Consider the following 19,127-nt stretch of genomic DNA (forward strand, 5'->3'; position numbering starts at 1 on the left):
CTCGAAAGCTCACTAAATAACATGTTATTCAGTGTATTAGTTTGTTTAATACGACATATTGAATTGTAAGGATGTTGTTGTTTTACACAGGGTTGGTCATGAGCCGCACTATTTCTTGACAGGGCGCAGTTCAGGAAGTCACTGCTTCCGGCCGAGAAATAGTCCGGCTGATAACTTTATGTAAAACCACAACTTGTTGCAGTCGCCGCTGCAGGTTCTGTGCGGATTTGATAAACGGTAATGTGTTGATTGTGCTGCACTCACATGGAATCAGGCAGACGATATCAGTAAGTCCAGTCCAAGTCGTCCAAAGTTAAAACACTTTCACTTTTTGCTGTCCTCGACAGAATTTATAATAAGCATAGTGAGCTTTAGATGTGCTGCTGGATCAGTGATCCAGTCTTTATGCTAAGCTAAGCTAACTGTCAAATAAAGTACTTCATAATCTTCTCATAACTGTCAACAAAGCAGTACTTAAACTAGATACTTTATACAATAGATACAATCTTGTGTAGTTTTAGTTTTGCACTAATTGCAGTTCAAGTTCTGTTTTTTTTTTTTTACTTCGGAGCATTGCTCTGCGCCGTCGTTCTTATAACTCATCTGCGTCCTTTCTACATTTCCCCATGAAGGATTAAAAACACCTCGTATCTCTTTTGCTTTAGACAGAGCGCTGTTCATGAGAAAGTTACAAGGAGTGCACTCTAACCTCCCTTGATATGAGTCCTCATCACCTCCATTAGGGAGGTTCGGTATCTGCCTTCTATTTGCTTTTCATTCTCTCGCGTTATCAGACTTCAACCTGCTTTCTTGAGGTGAAAAACAAGCACGTTTCTGTGCAGCAAACAACTCGAATAGAATCCCGTCTCATCAAGGACACCTGATATTCCTACTTTGGCAGCGTGTTCCCCAGTTCATGAGAAGGGAAGGTGGGAGGATACAACTCCCTTCCTCGTGAGCTTGACCCATTCAAAACAAGCGACTGAGAAAGGTCTGACCACACAGACGCACAGACGGTGAAGGATGTTGTGTTTGGATTTCTTCTGCTGTGGAGCGTTGTTGCTCTGCTGCACCAGGCTCTGTGTGGCCCTGCCGGCCTCACCTGGACTGCAGCTGATCCCGGCCCACGACCCCCCAGTGACAGGTCAGACTCCGCACAATTCAAAACCTCTCAGAGTTTGTGCATTAATATTCATGCAATTCTGTGTAATGCCTTCATTCTATGTTAGGGTGCTCTTTGTTTGTTCATCTCATTTAGTGTTTTTCGGATTGTTTGCATGTGGTTCCTGCTTCCTTGCTTTAATCTTGTTTTTCAGTGCATACTGTAATGTGTTCTTTTTAATGCAGAGCACACCTTCCCATCAACAGAGGCCTCATCAGCCTCCACGGTCTCTCATCACGGCCCCCACAATGCACCGTGCTTTGTGGACGACATTTTCGCGGAGTTGCGTGAAGCTGTCGGGAGTGACGGTGAACTCACAAACCGCAGTTTGACTCAGTTTGGAATCTGCACTGTGTCTGATAGCTCGTCAGGCTCGGTCTTGTTACAGCTTGCAAAAGAAATGAGCCGAAACCAAAGACGCGGACTGGAGGTGCTGCATCCAACTGGAGGTGTGAGCGCTCTCTGATCGCAATAAATTAACCGGTTTGGATGCTTTTTTGTCTATATCTTACAGCATGTCTTGCTTTTTCCATCAGTGCTCTTGGCAGAGGAAGACAAGAGAGGGAAGCTCATGTTGACCTTTGACCTCCCACAGTCCCCTCTGCTCGGGCTGAGCCCTGCGCTGCTCTTGGCGTTTGAAAGCCCCCCCACTGGAGGAAACCTGGTCGTCACTTTCACGAGTCAGTCGCTGCATCCTGACGCACAGGTAAAGGAAGGCCTTGTGTTGATGAACGGAAAACTGAAGTTCCTGAATCTGTTGCGTATGATTTTCGTCACAGACATTACTCTTGTTTTCCTGTCTTTTCCAGACTGTGTGCATCTCAGGAGAAACGTTGTACGTAATGCTGACGGGAAAAGCATCAGATGGCAACGTTCCCCAGGAATGGAGCATTTCTGTTGAGTCACAATCCCCCGACATGAGTAAGACATGACATGAGTAAGACATGACATGAGTAAGACGTGAGTAAGATATGACATGAGTAAGACATGACATGAGTAAGACACGAGTAAGATATGAGTATGACATGAGTAAGACATGAGTAAGATATGAGTAAGACATAACATGAGTAAGATATGAGTAAGACATGACATGAGTAAGACCTGACACGAGTAAGACATGAGTAAGACATGAGTAATATATGAGTAAGACATGACATGAGTAAGCCATGACATGAGTAAGACATGACATGAGTAAGACATGACATGAGTAAGACATGAGTAAGACATGACTAAGACATAACATGAGTAAGATATGAGTAAGACATGACATGAGTAAGACACGAGTAAGACACGCGTAAGACATGAGTAAGACATGACATGAGTAAGACATGACATGAGTAAGACATGACTAAGACATAAGTAAGACATGACATGAGTAAGATATGAGTAAGACATGACATGAGTAAGACATGACATGAGTAAGACATGAGTAAGATATGAGTAAGATATGACATGAGTAAGACATGAGTAAGACATGACATGAGTAAGATATGAGTAAGACATGAGTAAGATATGACATGAGTAAGATATGAGTAAGACATGACATGAGTAAGATATGAGTAAGACATGAGTAAGATATGACATGAGTAAGATATGACATGAGTAAGACATGACTAAGACATAAGTAAGACATGACATGAGTAAGATATGAGTAAGACATGACATGAGTAAGACATGACTAAGACATAAGTAAGACATGACATGAGTAAGATATGAGTAAGACATGACATGAGTAAGACATGACATGAGTAAGACATGAGTAAGATATGAGTAAGATATGACATGAGTAAGACATGAGTAAGACATGACATGAGTAAGATATGAGTAAGACATGAGTAAGATATGACATGAGTAAGATATGAGTAAGACATGACATGAGTAAGATATGAGTAAGACATGAGTAAGACATGACATGAGTAAGACATGAGTAAGATATGAGTAAGATATGACATGAGTATGATATGATTTGTTTCATGAGCACCCTCCTCACATCCCCTCTTTGCAGACCAAAGCCTAAAAGACATCCTTCCTGGTGGAAAATCAGGAAGTAACATCAGCATGGTTCCGCTTCTGCTTTTCTCTGGTGAAAGAGGAACTGATTCAAGGTTGTAATGGCTTTTATGTTCCCGATTGAAATGTTAGCAGACTATATTACCAGACTGCTCAGCAACTTTTTTTTTTTTACTCTCTTTCTCAGATATCATCATAGTTCATCCCTGGCCCCTTCACAGACCCCCTTCCTCTGTGAGCTGAAGCGGTTCCTGGGGGACGTCCTGCCTCAGGTCCACCGCGAGTCCTCTCCGGTCCAGCTGGACTCCTTACAGTCCCTGCCTCCCCTGACGCTGGGCTTATCCTCCAGCGACACCCTGCTGGCGGGACTGATGAACTCCTCTTCCATTACCATCTTCTCCTTCGGTAGCTGGGGCTCCGTGTTTCCGGTGCACCGTGGAGAACTGGCCTTTTCTCCTGCGCTGCTGGAGGAGCTCAAGCAGAGGTTGGAGCAGAGCGTGATGAAGATAACGACGGTAATACGGGAGGAGCAAGTGGGTCAGAGAGCCACCGAGAGGCTGGGAAGGCTCAAGGACCTTTGTGCGTTTCCGATGAAGGAACCGGCAGCAGGTGATGTGTACAAGAAAACAGTCTCCTAAAGCAGTGTTCATTCAAACCCACAGCCCTGTCAGATTAATTCAAGTCATCCTTAATCTACAGCATGTTCCAAGTTTTCACCTTTTATAAAACGCAGTAATTTGTATGGTTTTGACAAGCTGTGATACTAAGAGTAAACGTTATGATCAGTGGTGGAATATAACTAAGTATCTTTGCTTAAGTACTGTACTTAAGTACACATTCAAGGTACTTTACTGAAGTATTTCCATTTTATTCAAATTTGTACTTCCACTCCTACATCTCAGAGGGAAATATTGTACTTGTTACTCCACTACATTTGTCTGGCAGCTTTAGTTACGAGTTACTTTGCACATTACAATTTTTCAAACCCTTCCTAACTACCCAAACTGAACAACAGTGTATAAAGGAGTTAAAATGAGCTCCACCTGAAACATCTGCAGCAGGAATAATGATCCAAACAAATATACATAAGTAATATCCATCGCACACATTCACGAACATACGAACGTATGTAAATTGGGAGAGAAAACGTCGCCTTTAAAATAAAAGCAATGCAGCTGTTTTCTGTGCGTGATGAACAACACTTATTTACGTCTTATTATTTTCATGCATTTTTAATTGCAACACATTATATTGAGGCGTCAGCGGACCCAATATGCGTCTATACTGTATGTATTTAAATCAAATCTAATTTATATTCTTATTGAATTAGTCTTTCCACACATACACCCTGCAGATGAAGCCCCTGCTTGGGAATCCCAGTATAATCACGGATTTGCATTATAAATGAATGTCTGACATACATTTCTTTGGTATCAAGATCCTGCATTACTTTTTAACTGGTGCTTCTGTTACCTCTAGAACAGGAGACTGTCAGTACCGTGCTTTTCTTCTGCTGAAGGCCCTGCAGACGGTGGCCCGTGTCTATGAGGTGCAGAGAGGACTGCGGGCCACCAGAGCTGGTCCAAACAACCCAGTGAGTACCAACATGTGTGCTCTGAAGAGCCTCGTCGTGTCCCTCGCAAAGAGCCTCAGCCTTCCAGCGGTCCTCGACATCAAAAACTGCCACGGCGCTTGTGCTTTCCCCATGACCAACCCCGTCAACCACGTCGTCCTGCTCAAATCCTACATCCGGAGCGGGGACGCGAACGTGGACGAGCGGGCGCCATGCTGCGTGCCCTTGGCCTACGATGGCCTGGATGTGGTGGAAGTGAACGAACAAGGGAGTTACCTCACCATGAAACAAGATATGGTGGCCAAGGAGTGTGGATGCCGCTAAAAACAATGTTCTTCTTGGAGTGTAGTTTTACATTTAACACTGAAACTTCTAAGTGTCATGCAATTGTTACTTGCATTTATTTATTCACACAGTATTAATACACTAGAAGTACAAACACATGTTAATTCACAGCGGTCTCTTTAGGCCATATACCTATATATATATATTATATATATATTATATATATATATATATAATATATATATATATATATATTATATATATATTATATATATATATATATAATATATATAATATATATATATATATATTATATATATATATATATATATTATATATATATATAGACAATGTATTATTTGCAGTATTCCCACACTTAAACATATTCAAGTTTATTTAAACCAAATAAGTCAAATGAGTATTATCACCCTTCTGTCATATTTTATTTTTATTACTAGTCTTATTTGTATAAAAAGCCATTGTTTTGTCAGGGCAAATTTATTATCATCCATGAGAATCTTAATTAAGATTCCATCATATAATTATTGTTCCAAATGTGTTAATAACTTGGTGACATCTGATGACAATACAAGATTGTGTTACAATGTGGCGGTAAGTGACATTCCTAAATTGGTGATACTAAAAGTTTGATTTGATTAAATAATTGAAGATGTAAATGTGATAACTGCCTGACAAATTGAATGGTTTCTACAAAACAAACAAAAATGGATTAATAAATGTATCATTCTGGGTTTTTATATTATTAAATGAAAAGTATATGAAAGGCTGTTTGTGCTCTTTATTCAGAAACCTGTTGTGTGACAGTTGATGACATGTCTTTTTTATTTATTTATACAAATCATACTTTAGGTTTGGGTTTCAGGATTGCTCTGTTGCCAATCGGCTTTTTTCTTCTTCTTATCGCTCCGACTTCTTCGGATCCCCACCACCACATGAAATTGTCCCATATGGAAATCTGGAGACGGAGAGCAGGAAACAGCCTGGGTCAAAAAGTGATGCCTCAAACACACATTATATACAACTACATGACAACAGGAAAGATTTAAATATCTTTTATTAGAGAGTCACTTCAAGGATTAGATTTGATGATGTCCGCCAGTATTCAGTTGTATTTAAAGGGAAATCGACCCTTAAATAGAGTGATAATTCTTTATAATTTAATAGTTTTTAATTCTTGAATTTGTTCAAGTCTGCCAATCAACTGAATAGCAGATCGACAGATTGTGGCTGTTCTCTTAATAGTGCTTGATCTGCAATCAGAGATTCTGAGCCCTCTGAAAACAGCTCAACAACAGCTTCCACTGAGACAAACATCTGTAACACCTGTTGTCTTTCAGCGCACCTGTCTAGTTACTGGTCCCCGTTGATCATCCAGATGTAATACCCCCCCCCCCCCCCCAAGTCCATTTCGGATCAAGTACCAGTTCTGCACAAATGTTGGTGTGTGTATTGCTAATTACTCTGGCATTAATCTGGCATAACCAAACCTAAATGTTGTCGCGCTCATGAAGGTAAGTGGACTATTTGAAGCCCCAAAAGGTCATTTTGAAAAAACGTAAAATAACAAAGAAGTGGAAGTGGAGCGCGATATTGCTGCTCATCACTGCACTAAGTTCTCAGCCAAACAAATGGATACTTCAGGGTGTCGTTATTAGTTGTTACATTTTGAAACAAACCCCCTATGAGCTGAGTGAGAAGATGGCTTTGCGACACTCAACGTCAGCCTACTGCTAGTTAGTGACGACTCATTCTGTTCACTTGCTGCAATTAAAATGAGATAATCTCACCATTCAGTGTGAAGTATCTTCAAACTGAACACAAACAAAGGCCTCCACTGATCTGTATCTGAGTTAAACAATAGAACTCCACAAAAACCTGAACAAATTCAAAGAACCCGTTACCTGTGTTACACAGACAGACATTACCTGATATAGTGAACCATCCTGCAGACTTCCAAGGAAAGACATGATACCTGTGTCCTCAACAAAAGAATCCATTGCATCTACAAAAACACATCAAAAGACAGTGAAGGCCTGCTGGCTTTAACAGAGGAGAACAAGAATCTCACGGCCAGTGTGGTATTGAAATGAATAGAACAATACACCGAGGCAGCAGAGGTACAGTATCTACATCCTTTGTGTGACTCACCGTGCACTTCACTGACCCCGGAGCTCACGAGCAGAAGGACCAGTGCCAGCACTAAGCAGCGGTTCATGGTGAATCCTTTCCATGGATTTGGAACATCGCTCAAATTTTCGATGGACAGAATGCGCTCATAAGACACTGTGGACGGACACAAAGGAGTCAGACGCTGGTTGCCGTAGAAATGACTCAGTGTTTTTGACATTGTGTCTTACTTGTGATGGGTTCAGATGTTCCAACTCTCGCTTCTAGAGTCCTGTAGGTGGAGGTTTAAGTTCAAAGCTGGATCCGGAATTAAGCTGTAAATTAAGATGAGAAATGAAGTTTCTGTCGAGCATAAAACCAACTGAAAGTCTACGTTTTTTGGACAATGTTTGTGCCTGTGTGGCTACTCTTTCAGACGGTCCAACATTGGACGGCTTAAAATAGTCACCTGCACCTCGTTGCAAAAGATAAATATGATTTTAAGAGTTTCGTTTTATATGAACATCTGAACAGGAGAAAAAAAAGAAACGTACCTGATTTGACCCGTCTGTTGTGTCTCACCATTGAAGTGAAAGTTCGGTGGTTGCTTTGATGGTGATTTCAGCAGAGACGGAGTTTTCCACAGCCTGCACCATGCTCCTTTGCTTCTTGATTGACAGGCACAGATGAGAGCAGTTGAAAAAAAAGGAAAATGACACTCACAGTGTGGACTGAGACTGTTGATACTGACCAGCAGTTAGACTATAAGTTGAGTATAACAAGCAGCTTTAGCCTGTATTCCACTGCGAACAAAACAAATGCGATGAAATAATGAAACTATAAATCTTGCCCTGTTGGGGAAGAACAGAACAGAGCGACTCTATTACACCTTACCAGTGTGTTTAGGGATATAAAGTAGCCCATGCTCATCATTAAATTAAATATTCAGAGACAGATAGTTCCAATAACTTATATATTTTAAACGTCTCAGTAAAGAGGCTCGTGACGTGCGTCATATGTTCACAGTAACACGTCATAGTGGACAGGACACGCCCCTCACAAATACTGCAGACAGCTCTCTGACTCCAGCACAAGGCGAGGAGGGAGACGACAGAGCCGCTGGTGTTGGACGCTGGCCGGATGGTTAAATCTAACCTACAGACGATTTTGAATAGTCATTGTTTTGTTAGAGAAAAAGAGAGAAACTTATCCGAGATGCCTGTTATTGAGCAATCAAGTAATACACCTGAACGTGAAAGGTATGTTGCATCGATTGTTATTTAGCTAACTAGCTCACTGAGCTAAGCTACATTTAAAAACCGCGGCCTAGTTTAAGAGATGCTATTCCCCGTGGTTCTTGTTTACATAACATCTCAATCTGTTGCTAGCGTTAAATGCTGACACGCTAGCTAGCTTAATATTAAAGGTCCAGACTCAAGCCACTGGTGGTGTTATATTTATTTCAACATAACATACGTTAAGTGATAAAATAACTATGTATTTTTGGGTGATTATGAGCTTGTTGCCTTAGCTTTAATATAATATATCAGCGTAGGGATATTGCTAGCTGCGTTAGCTTAATGGCTAACGTTACAGTTCATATATCGCATGCTTTTTTCATGTTTTTGGCGTTGCAGTGAAAGCAATCGATGACAATAATACATACATATTGTGACCATATTTCACACTGAATTTGACTGTTGGTCTCGTAAGAACGCTCGGTGCATTGAAAGCGTTTATTTACGGTTTTGTAAAAGCTAGCTTGTCGCTAATCAACGTAGCTAGCTGAATTGACAATTTGTGGCGATCAATTCAATCAATATTGCTCTCTAACGTAATATTATATCAACATACTGTGTGGGGTTTTGCAAGCCAATGAATTCCGGATGATATAAAGTAATTTAATATAACTGTTTGTGATTTGACTGGAAATTACAAACCTAGAAAAACAACCGTTCTCGATTTTGACGCCTGGAAAAAAAATGTAGTCACGATTTTTAAACGAGTTGTGAGTGATTAGCTGTTGGGGTGTTTTTTTAAACTTAAGTCTTGTCATGACAAGATCCTCGTCGAGGCTGTTTGTGAAGCTGTATAGTGTCGTGAAGGACTCGTAGGAAATTTCCACTGCACTGCGAAGAGGGGGGGGGGGGGGGGGGGGTGTTATGGGTCATTTTAAGCCCAGTGATGACATATTGTACACAGAAGCTTTCTTATTCAACAGATATTCTTGTTTTTTAGACTGTGTACCTCGGGCATTCATGGCAACAACAGCATAGATGCTGTTATTTAAAACCCCAATGATGGTGTAGAATATGTCCTGATAATTTAATACAGTTTCTCTCTTTAAGCCATAGCTTACAGAGCAGGGTACCTATTTAATACATACACTCACAGCTCCTGTTGTCTTCTTTGAGATGAGGGTGGTAAAACAGTTTGCCGTAATACTTAAGTCATGATGTCGGCCTTAGATGAGGGGTTATTTACATGACATTCATGCACGACAAAGGTGCTCTTATGCAAGCACAAGCTTGAAAGACTCACCGGTCATGTGACCAGAGCCGCTGTCTTTGCCAAGACAACCGGGGACGTGAGTGTGTGGACTATTTTAAAGAATGCCGTTGCGTGAGAGCCTTCTGCTGCGTGTTGGTTTTAATGCACAGGCAGAGGGGACATTGAAGGTGTTATGTAAATATGCTGATTTGCATAATGGGATTTAGGGGAGCATTTGTGTTAAGTTGCCTTACAAAATCTTGCAAGAGGTTTGGGCATTGCACATTGACCTGGTTAGCCCGAGTTATGGGAGGGCCAATGGTTCTCGTTTGTTTTTTCACACATCTGCTCCGCATATAGCACAGCAGTGGCATTTGCGTAAGAGGGCATCTGTGAGTGTCTGAGAGCGTTTGTGACGCTGTTTCAGCGATGCTGCTGCTAAAGGGTTGTGTTCCCGGATGTCGGCCCACGGTACCTGCAACAGTGTTAATGCAGCCGCACACACACACACGGGCACCTGCGCTTGTAAACCAAGCAAATGCTACAGAGCACTTTGACCCGGCCTCTGGAAAAAAAAAAAAAAAAATGGCTGATCTCACTTGTCGTAAACTGGAACGGCATAGTTAGTGCATCAGCACTAAAGTAGGCTAATGGTTAGACCAGGGGTTGGCAACCTTTTCTATCCAAAGAGCCATTTTGCCCTATTTTCTACCAAATAAAATTTGTCTGGAGCCGCAAAAGCTATTTGATATCACAGCTTATAAAGTGTTAAAAACTATAGTTTGTTGTATTTGTGAAAATACAGAACAAGAATAAAGACACTTCTTGACATTTTTTTGCAATTTTACCTGATATCAGAATCAGAACCGTTTATTGCCATGGTATGTTGAACATACAAGGAATTTGGCGTGACGGGAGGTGCAACCATTTAACAATCAACAACAATCAGTGAAAGTAGAAACATATTAAAATGTACAAGAGATATAAAATAAAGTAAGATATAAAATAAATGAAATATAAAGATGAAATATAAAATAAAGTGCACAAACGAACGGATAACAGGACTATACTATAAACAACGAACAGATGACAGGACTATAAACAAGTGAGATGTAAGTGTAGTGTAAAAGTGTCGAGTGTAATAGAAGGGATGCAGGGGAGTGACCGGTGGGAATTTGTCCTGGGGATGACAGAGTCAGTGGGGGTCCCGGGCTCTGTTCATGAGCCCGACTGCGGATGGAAAGAAGCTGTTTTTGTGGCGTGAGGTCTTGGTCCTGATGGACCTCAGCCTCCTGCCAGATGGAAGGAGCACAAACAGTTTTTGTCCAGGGTGAGAGGGGTCAGCGACAATCTTTCTTGCTCGCTTCAGGCATATATATAACAATATCAAACTCTTATGAAGAGTCGCCGGTTAAAGTTTAAACTCGGTGCCCAATATGTATAATTCCGAATTATCTATCGGTTTTTAGTTCCTCGGTCCGGATCCGGTGCACCAGTTGGGGACCTCAGGGAGCTGCAACAGAGAGGCTAAAGAGCCGCAGGTTGCCGACCCCGGGGTTAGACAAACACAGGCTGATCCATTGGCAGCCTTCCTCCTCAGAGTCACGTGACGAGCTTAAAGTTACCCCACAGAAACCCAAGGCACTCAAATCTGTTTTTAGGAGGTCCGTCGTCACTGTTCTCACGTGAACGATGAATGTCTCCACGGGGTGATGTGATCGTTACATTATTGGCCTTAAAGGGGTTGTACTGAACATTTGCCTGATATGCTGACAAAGTCAAATATTAATGGACCATCATCGGTGATGTTCAACGTAAACACTTCCTGTCTGTTCATTTAATGTGCACAAGTCAACACATCACACAAACGTCTGAGCCAGTGGTAGGTGGACCAAAAAAGTTAATTTTCACCACCACTCTGTGCCTAAGACGAGGACAGTTATTGATTAAACGATTCCCACCAGCCTCGTATTATTGTTTCTCAAGTCTCACGAATATTTAGCAACTATGTTACGGTTATTTCAGAGATGATTCACCCAACGGTGTAATGTGTGCTGAGCTCTCTGTTTATATTGGGAGTTTGGTTTGTGTTAAGCAGCAGAACTTATGATGGCTCCTTGCGTGTGTGTGTTCCTTTCGCACTCCAGTATGTCCAGTCCCAGGAGGGGCTCCCGCTGTTGCAGTAACCCGTGTCTGGGGCCTCTGTGGTGCTCCTGATGCCCCTCACCCACCCCTGAAGATCCCAGGTGGGCGAGGGAATGACCAGCGGGATCGCAATCTTTCAGCGAAGCTATTCTATTCTGTAAGTGAAACCACTTTATAAAGGTTTTTTTTACAGCAGTATGACTTTTTTTAAATTTCTGATTGTAACTGTAAGAGTAGATGCCTGATTTCCATCATAATGATCAGAATTGGCACATTCTACTTCCTACTCGACGATACTGCTGATTTAAGACGTGTTTGACAATGAGATTACTTGGCGTTGTTCAAGATGTCATCTGAAAAGAATGCGTTCCCCGTGTCCCCCTTCTCCTCTCTGTCCTCCAGGATACTCAGTTGCTGGTTCTTGAGGAGCCCCCCCCCGCCAACGGCAGAGTGCGCTTCTTGCTCTTCGAGCCCCGTCGCTCTGAGGGCAAGCACTGCGTCTGGAGGGCGGCGCTGAAAGGAGGGAACCTTTACGTTGAAATCCCTCCCGGAGCTTTGCCCGAGGGCAGCAAGGACAGGTCAGTCGGCAAAAAAAGAAAAAAAAATCTCTCGGCCCAATATTTTTTTATAAGATAAATATTTATTTGTATGATATTTCGTCAAACGAATGAATTCAAAGATTTTGTCAAAAGCCAAAGTAAAGACAGACCCTTGTGTTTTCTTAATTTGTGCGTTAGATGAGCTGTTGTATCAAAATAAAACCTGTATGTAAATGTAAAACATCACTAATAAGTGTTTACAGGTGAGTGTATGAGCCTGATTGACCAAATCAGCAGCGTTTGTGCTTTGGTATGGTTCATGGACATGTGGTTAGACCGTCATGAGTCATATTTTTCCACTGAAATTCATTAACATCCCTCCTGTGATTCATGAACATGTTTTGTTTGCGGTGTTTCTCTCCAGTTTTGCTCTTCTGCTGGAGTTTGCAGACGAGCAGCTGCAGGTCGGTCACGTGTTCATCTGTTTTCACAAGAACCGCGACGACAGAGGTGAGACATTTATGGGCTTTTAAACTGTGACTCGTGCTATTTGAGTTTAATTTAGTATCACCAGTTTGCTAACACAGGTTTAGAAAATTGTTCCTTGGGAATTATTTCATTATGACCTGAGCATAAACATAAAGTGGCCACTTTAGGACAGATATGACTGAAATGTACATTGAACAATCAAAGAAAAGTCCATTTAAATAAAATTATAATTTTTATAAAAAGTGCTACGACAGAAGTTATACAGGAGTGCCATGGGACTTTCAAAATAAAGGCGTATTTTAAAGATATGTATCATGTTTACAATACTTCAATGGATTTATAAATGACTCGTGTTTCAGATGGTTGTTTTCTGAGTCTATGACCTTTTAAACTTAAATGCTTTAGTTTTTTACATATTTGTCAACATACTCTAAGCTGTATTCTACTAAACATGTAAACTACATCTAAGTTACTTTGCGAGACTGTCCGCTCTGCCCGGGTTAGGGTTATCCGGCTTAGAGACTGACCCTGGTTTCCGGCTTGTCTCTCCTCAGCCTCCCTGCTGCGTACGTTCAGTTTCCTGGGCTTTGAGATTGTGAGACCGGGTCATCCCCTCGTCCCCTCCCGCCCCGATGCTTTCTTCATGGCTTACAGCATCGAGCGAGACTCCTCCTCTTCCTCCGACGACGATTAAATGACGCTGAGCAGTTACAGAAGTTGTTCTCATTTCAATCCACACCCACCCAGCTTTATGATTTTTCTGTTTTGAGAAATGAATATATCATCCAAGTTCAGTGTGGTCGAGGTTTCCCCCGTTTTTGTTTTTCCCTTTAGCTACCATGTGCTGTGTTTCTATGGTATTTGCACCAGGGTAAAATGTTAATCTACCAGGAATATAGAGCAAGCGCCCACATGATATCCGGGCATCGTGTCCTCGCCACTGTATTACTCTTCATGATGTGTAGTGCTGACCTCTCATGAACACCCCCGACGATCATCTCCACACTGTAATATTTATGATAAATTCTAATTCATCTTACTCGTGTAAGTCGATCTATTTTCATAGTATCAGTTGATCCTCCTGTTAATCTTTTATTTTATTTTTCAATGTGTGCATGATTTTCATTTGTTGTTTGAGTCACTTGATAGAAATCTGCATGTGGTAACGACTAAATAAAAGTGCACCTAAGTGAGTGGTGTCTGTGGTGTTGTGTAATCAGTAACGAGGAAGGAACATTCGCTGTGTTGTCTGGTCGCGTATGAATGGAAGAAGAGTCCACACATGAAGTAGCCTGCTGTCACATTGTGTTCCTCAGACTGCAATCACGGTGTTCAGACTCATCTACAGAAGAGTAGTTGTGTTTCCCAGATGGTATAAATAACTGTCTTCAGAGAGGCTGTACTGATGTGTGAGGGTGCTCTGATAATATTCACAATGAAAAAACAAAAGCTCGTTATATAAGAAATAGTCCTGCATGGAAAGGGATGTTGAGGCCTCTTCCTCTGTGATGCTGATGTATCCTCCATTACAAAGAGTTGTGTGAATGAGTTTAATTGGTGCAGCTGCAAGGTGAAAGATATGAGAAGGTGAGTAATGGCCTCATGGGAGCCCTGTAGTGGGCTGTGTGTCATTTCAACGTTTCCTTGTGTCATAGCGCCTCCGCGTGAGTGAAACTAATGACACGTCAACCTGTTTTTTTATTTCATAACCAGACTCGGTGTGACTTCCGTGTTTTACATAATGACCCATCGGGAGCATCCTAAACTAGGAGGAGCTGTGCTATGAGAGGTTCAAGAAGATGAAACTGGGTCTATATCTGCATTCTGAAGCCACGCCCATCGTCTTATTATATCTGCGAATCGTCCTTCTGTGTCTTAGAGTTTTGTTTCTGCGGATCAATTGGCGGTTATTTATGGGGCATAATTGTAGTCGGACAAATGGAATGGCTCGATTCTTATTGTGGAAAAAAGGTTTTCCAGATGCTGCTGATTAGTTTGAAAAACGCTTCCTTTGGTGCATACTGAGACCTGTATGCTGAATTCATCTTCATGATTTATTCAGAACAATTGTCCAATGGAGTCGCTGAGAACGCGCAAGGCAACTTTTGCACAATTATTTAAATGGTACAGAGGAACAGAAACACAAGAATAGTTTGTTCGTGTACAGTTCCATCACTTATTGTCAAAAGCTGATTGAGAAAGTACCTTTTTCGGGACCACAATGATTTTGCAGCATTTTGTTGGATCAATATTTAATTGAGGAGCAGTGTATGAAAGAAATGATAGTCCAATCAAATTCACATTCTTTGTGTATTTTTTGTGCATAATACAGTATGACAGTTTGCAACTTGCTATGTTGGACTGCAACGTTTAATTTCAACATGGACTGTCCATATTCAGAGTCCGCCGTAGCTGACTAGTCATGCTCAAAACCGTCTCAGGGTCTGTAAACGACAGGTACTGCAGGCACATGCAGTCCTCCCAATCCAGAGCAGACTGATCCTGGATCAGCCCCCTCTCTGCCAACTTCATCACCAGCAGGGCTCGCTTGACCGTCAGCCAGTTGTGCACCGTGGTGGCCATGGAGCCTCTGTGATTGAAGAGGGGGACACGGGGCCCCCAGAGGAGCACCTGAAGCATGGCCGCCATGTCGGCCATCTGTGGCCCGCTGCGTTCACTCTGCAGCCGAGAGGCCAGATAAAGAAGCCCCCTTCGGTGTGAGGACAAGGACAGGTTTGGTCCTGAGTCCAGAGGTGTCAGGCTGTCTCGTGAGTTGAGGCAGTATTGAATTAAGGCTCCTATCTGGGATTTGATGGAGGTGAGTGGGTTCGGTACAGACGGAGCAGATAGTGGGGTCAACACCACACGAGGGGAACCGTGTGTCCTCCATAACCTCTGGACCTTTCCCCACCCCATTTCCTCTTTCCTTCTGCTGGTCTTGTGCCCTCTTTTTGTTTCCGGGGCGTCATGTTCGAGCTTGTTTTCTCCCTCTTCACTCTCCCCGCCAGGCCACACCAAAAAGATCCCCCGAGGCCTGAGCTCAGCTGCAGCGGCGCTGATGCTGTACAGATGTTGTGAGCCCGTTATTATCTGCAGCAACAAGACGCAAAGGCGTCTGTCGTAATCGAAACAATCTGTGCTCTGCAGCGAGCTGCTCTCCTGAACAAAGTCCTCGAGAGTGGCGCGAGGCAGGTCTCGCTCAACGCTCACCGAGAGCCCTTTCTGGAGGAAAGACTGAACTGAGGTCAGATTAACGCTCGCATGAGCGGCGGCACGCTCAGTGCTGCCTCCTCCTTGGGGTTCAGCAGCAGTGCAGTCTGACTGAAAACGACGAGAGGGACCTTGAGCTTGTGAAATGCTGGAATCGTTCGTCAGGGTGCTGCTGCCTTGGAAATGAGCGATAACATCTTGCACGTTGACATGCGGTGGCTGGTGTTTGGTGTGAGCTGAGGAAGCTCCATCAGTCTGTTTGTGTACCTGCACAGAAACACATTCATTAAGAAACGCATGCACTGCAGCAGTGCTTAGTGTTGAGTGGGGGGGGGGGGGGGAACAAGATATCTACTTCCTGTTGCAGTTGTGACACCTGATGACAGTTTAGAGGAAGTGTTTCTGGTACCACAAGTCAGTCTGACAGTTGCCAGTCCCGATAAAGATCAAGTTTGCATTGTGTGCAATGTGCATAGCGGACCACTTTGTATTGCCCGCAAGGGCTGCAAGTGACTATAGTGCACAACAACAGAACATCTTAACATCAATGCATTATCACCAGGTGGAGTGATTAAAAGAGCTCTAAGCATTACCCGTAAACCAAGCATCCTCCCTGGGAGCTTGGGGCTGTGCAGGCTGTAGTAAACCGTGTCTCCGATCTGCTTTGGCTCGCTGCCCTCACACAGCAGGAAATCCTGAGGCAGGCATGAGGTGACGTCCCTCTCCGCGGCCTCTCCCTGCAGCAGGATCCCAGCCTCCACGCTCTGTGCCGTGCTCCTCAGAAAGAGTAGATGTCGATGCTGAATCCCCTGAGAGACGACTCTCTGGTCGTCAAATCCGCTGAAGAGGGAGGGCAGGTGTTCGTCCGGGGTGTCAAAGGACAGCTGGGAGAAGGACGGTAAGGGGACAGGACTCCCACTGACCGCTTCAAACTCTTCTGTCTCCCCGAGGAAATATGTGTCGGGGATGGGTGCCAGCATGTACAGGGGGTTGTCAAAGTTTTGAGGGTGTCTTTGCAGTGGAGACAGAGGGGAAAGTTCAGGCGCATTGTTGCCGGGGAGGGAGAGGGTGCGAGCTAACCTCTTCTTTGGAACAGGCGGCGGGGTGCCATCGGAGAAAAATCTCACCTGGTGCCGATCTGAGCAACACAGTGAGAGAGATTTAGGTCAGACTTGAAGAAGGAGCAAGAGCAGAGACCATGCAACAGTTTGGGGAGTCTGCATCCACAACGGAGTTACACCTCAGAAGGCAGTTTTGTCCGGATGAACACTCTGTTAAGTCATTGTCATCTGCCTGAATATCACATGCATGTTCCTGAAAGTAAGAGTTTCAGATGGTCACTTCCTCTCTTTCAGTTCTCACGAGAAAGACGAACTGAAAAGACTGAACCACGCATTGTAGTAAGACGTGTCTTTTTCCCCTCACACTACGTTTGTCACCTCTCCAGAATTGGGGAACCACACAACAGTAAATGATGCAGTACATGACATTTGATCGTATTTGTTTTCACAGTGACATTTGGAGCTTGCGAGCAGTTTTGCCTTTGCATAACCTCACTTCGTTGTTCTGTAATCCTACCGTAGCGCTGGTGTATGGGGCACTGGGCCGCATGACAATCCGTGCTTTCGGGGAAGACGTCGTCGCATGCGTAGGTTTGATGCTGGAGTCCAACAGGGCTGAGCATCGCACAGTCAGACTCCACGCTGGAGCGTCTGGAGGAAAGGCGCCTGTGTAAAGATGCACCAAAAAACAAAAAACATCTTAAGTGCATACACTGCAGGATTCTTGACATGACCAAATAGATTACGCTTACATGAAATCTACTTTCATCCCAATGATGTAGAATCTTTTTAATTTGTGATTATGGATTAATATCCCAATCAGAGAAATTGCAGAATAATCACAAACTTCGAATCAGATCTATATGAGACAGTTTGTTGGTCTTACCTGTGCTGTTTGACCGGCAGCACTGGCGGCTGTTCCTCCGCTCTGCTGCCAGGACCAGACGCCATCAGGACTCTGCAAAGTTGCAGCGCCGAACCTGCCCCTGCACCTCTCTCACAGTTCACTGCTGTCACACTGTGTGTGTGGAGCTCACAGGTGGCTAACTCAGTGCCTCTCTGAAATACTTCCCGTTTGTCTCAGTTAACTCCCTCGGTCGCCTTTTTCTCTCTGCGTCTTTCTCTCTCGCGTCTGTGTGTAGTTGCATGTTTCACAGTTGTTTTCTCGGCTCTCGTTATCTTTTGCATTCATCGTTTTCAGTCTGAGGTTGAGGTTGGTACCGGAAAAGGGGTGTCTGTGCTGAGGGAAATAAACTGCTCTCTGAGCTAACCGCAACTTGACAAAGCCCTTTCAATTCGCACTCTAGTTTCCTTCTTTTTCTCAGTTGATCTACATTCGCCTGATGCATGGATGATGCAGTTTGAGCCCTTACACATGCAATGCCCTCTTCGGGGCTCGGTGCTGGCACAGAGGAGTGTTAGCTTTCACTGACTTTAAAAGAAAGGTTAAATATTTACGCAGATAAAGACCGAGATGATTTATCATGTCCATATCTTGCACAACTGGGGGATTGTGGACACATTTATAATAACTTGCTTTAAAATAATAAAAAAACGCTTCATCGATCTCTGCCCAGGCAACTCTTTTACTGAGGGGTCAGAGGTCAGTATTGCTGACTAGAATATAAGAATTGCTATAATAATCCATGACTTAGGTGATTGCTTACCACCTAAGTAATTGAATGATTCGACTCCAACTGTAATTAAGAAGATATTATCATCAACATTATCATTTTTTTGCAATTTTGCAATTTTGAAATTTTGCAGCACGGCGATCAGAAATAAACAACAATATCATGTGTGTGTAAATACAGCCTCTGAAGCATCTTGAATTCATAATCAACAAAGAAATCTCATGACATGATGCGACAGTGAGAGAAAACCCACATGAGAAAACAACTGATAATGGACCAGTTTTGGATACACTGACAGGTTTAATGACAACAAATGTGTCTATAATATAATCTTATTTCTATGTGCAGTACTTATTTGTGCTGTCGTGCTGCCTAGAGTCTACTCTTGAGGGGAAGTGTAAG

General features: G+C 43.1%; 3 protein-coding genes and 1 long non-coding RNA gene across 4 annotated transcripts; 2 read left to right on the top strand and 2 right to left on the bottom strand.

Annotated features, from left to right (window-relative positions):
• Positions 1-1,023: 1,023 nt before the first annotated feature.
• Positions 1,024-5,069, top strand: amh (anti-Mullerian hormone; the record flags this gene model as incomplete). The annotated part of the gene is made up of 7 exons (XM_079267263.1): positions 1,024-1,144; positions 1,348-1,611; positions 1,699-1,868; positions 1,972-2,083; positions 3,168-3,270; positions 3,360-3,788; positions 4,652-5,069. 7 exons carry the CDS (start codon positions 1,024-1,026, stop codon positions 5,067-5,069), a joined length of 1,617 nt encoding a protein of 538 aa, XP_079123389.1.
• Positions 5,070-5,814: 745 nt separating this feature from the next.
• LOC306777066 lies at positions 5,815-7,844 on the bottom strand. The gene is made up of 5 exons (XR_013771957.1): positions 7,712-7,844; positions 7,409-7,492; positions 7,200-7,334; positions 6,977-7,053; positions 5,815-6,006 (listed from the first exon to the last, which is right to left on the bottom strand). It is a non-coding gene; the product is annotated as an uncharacterized lncRNA (long non-coding RNA).
• A 391-nt stretch (positions 7,845-8,235) lies between these two features.
• oaz1a (ornithine decarboxylase antizyme 1a) lies at positions 8,236-14,013 on the top strand. Its single transcript, XM_079266588.1, is given in 6 exon segments — positions 8,236-8,416; positions 11,795-11,861; positions 11,863-11,949; positions 12,195-12,370; positions 12,756-12,841; positions 13,375-14,013. Coding segments are annotated over 6 exon segments (675 nt in total). The 5' UTR covers positions 8,236-8,297; the 3' UTR covers positions 13,515-14,013.
• Positions 14,014-15,196: 1,183 nt separating this feature from the next.
• On the bottom strand, positions 15,197-18,093 carry LOC306776553 (inactive tyrosine-protein kinase PEAK1; the record flags this gene model as incomplete). Its single annotated transcript, XM_079267264.1, has 4 exons — positions 17,978-18,093; positions 17,609-17,757; positions 16,624-17,168; positions 15,197-16,297 (listed from the first exon to the last, which is right to left on the bottom strand). The coding sequence occupies exons 1-4, from the start codon at positions 18,040-18,042 to the stop codon at positions 15,197-15,199; spliced, it is 1,860 nt and encodes a 619-aa protein (XP_079123390.1). The 5' UTR covers positions 18,043-18,093.
• Positions 18,094-19,127: the final 1,034 nt, after the last annotated feature.

This window comes from Melanostigma gelatinosum (genome assembly GCF_949748355.1).
Source record: "Melanostigma gelatinosum genome assembly, chromosome: 4".
Classification (NCBI taxonomy): Eukaryota; Metazoa; Chordata; class Actinopteri; order Perciformes; family Zoarcidae; genus Melanostigma; species Melanostigma gelatinosum.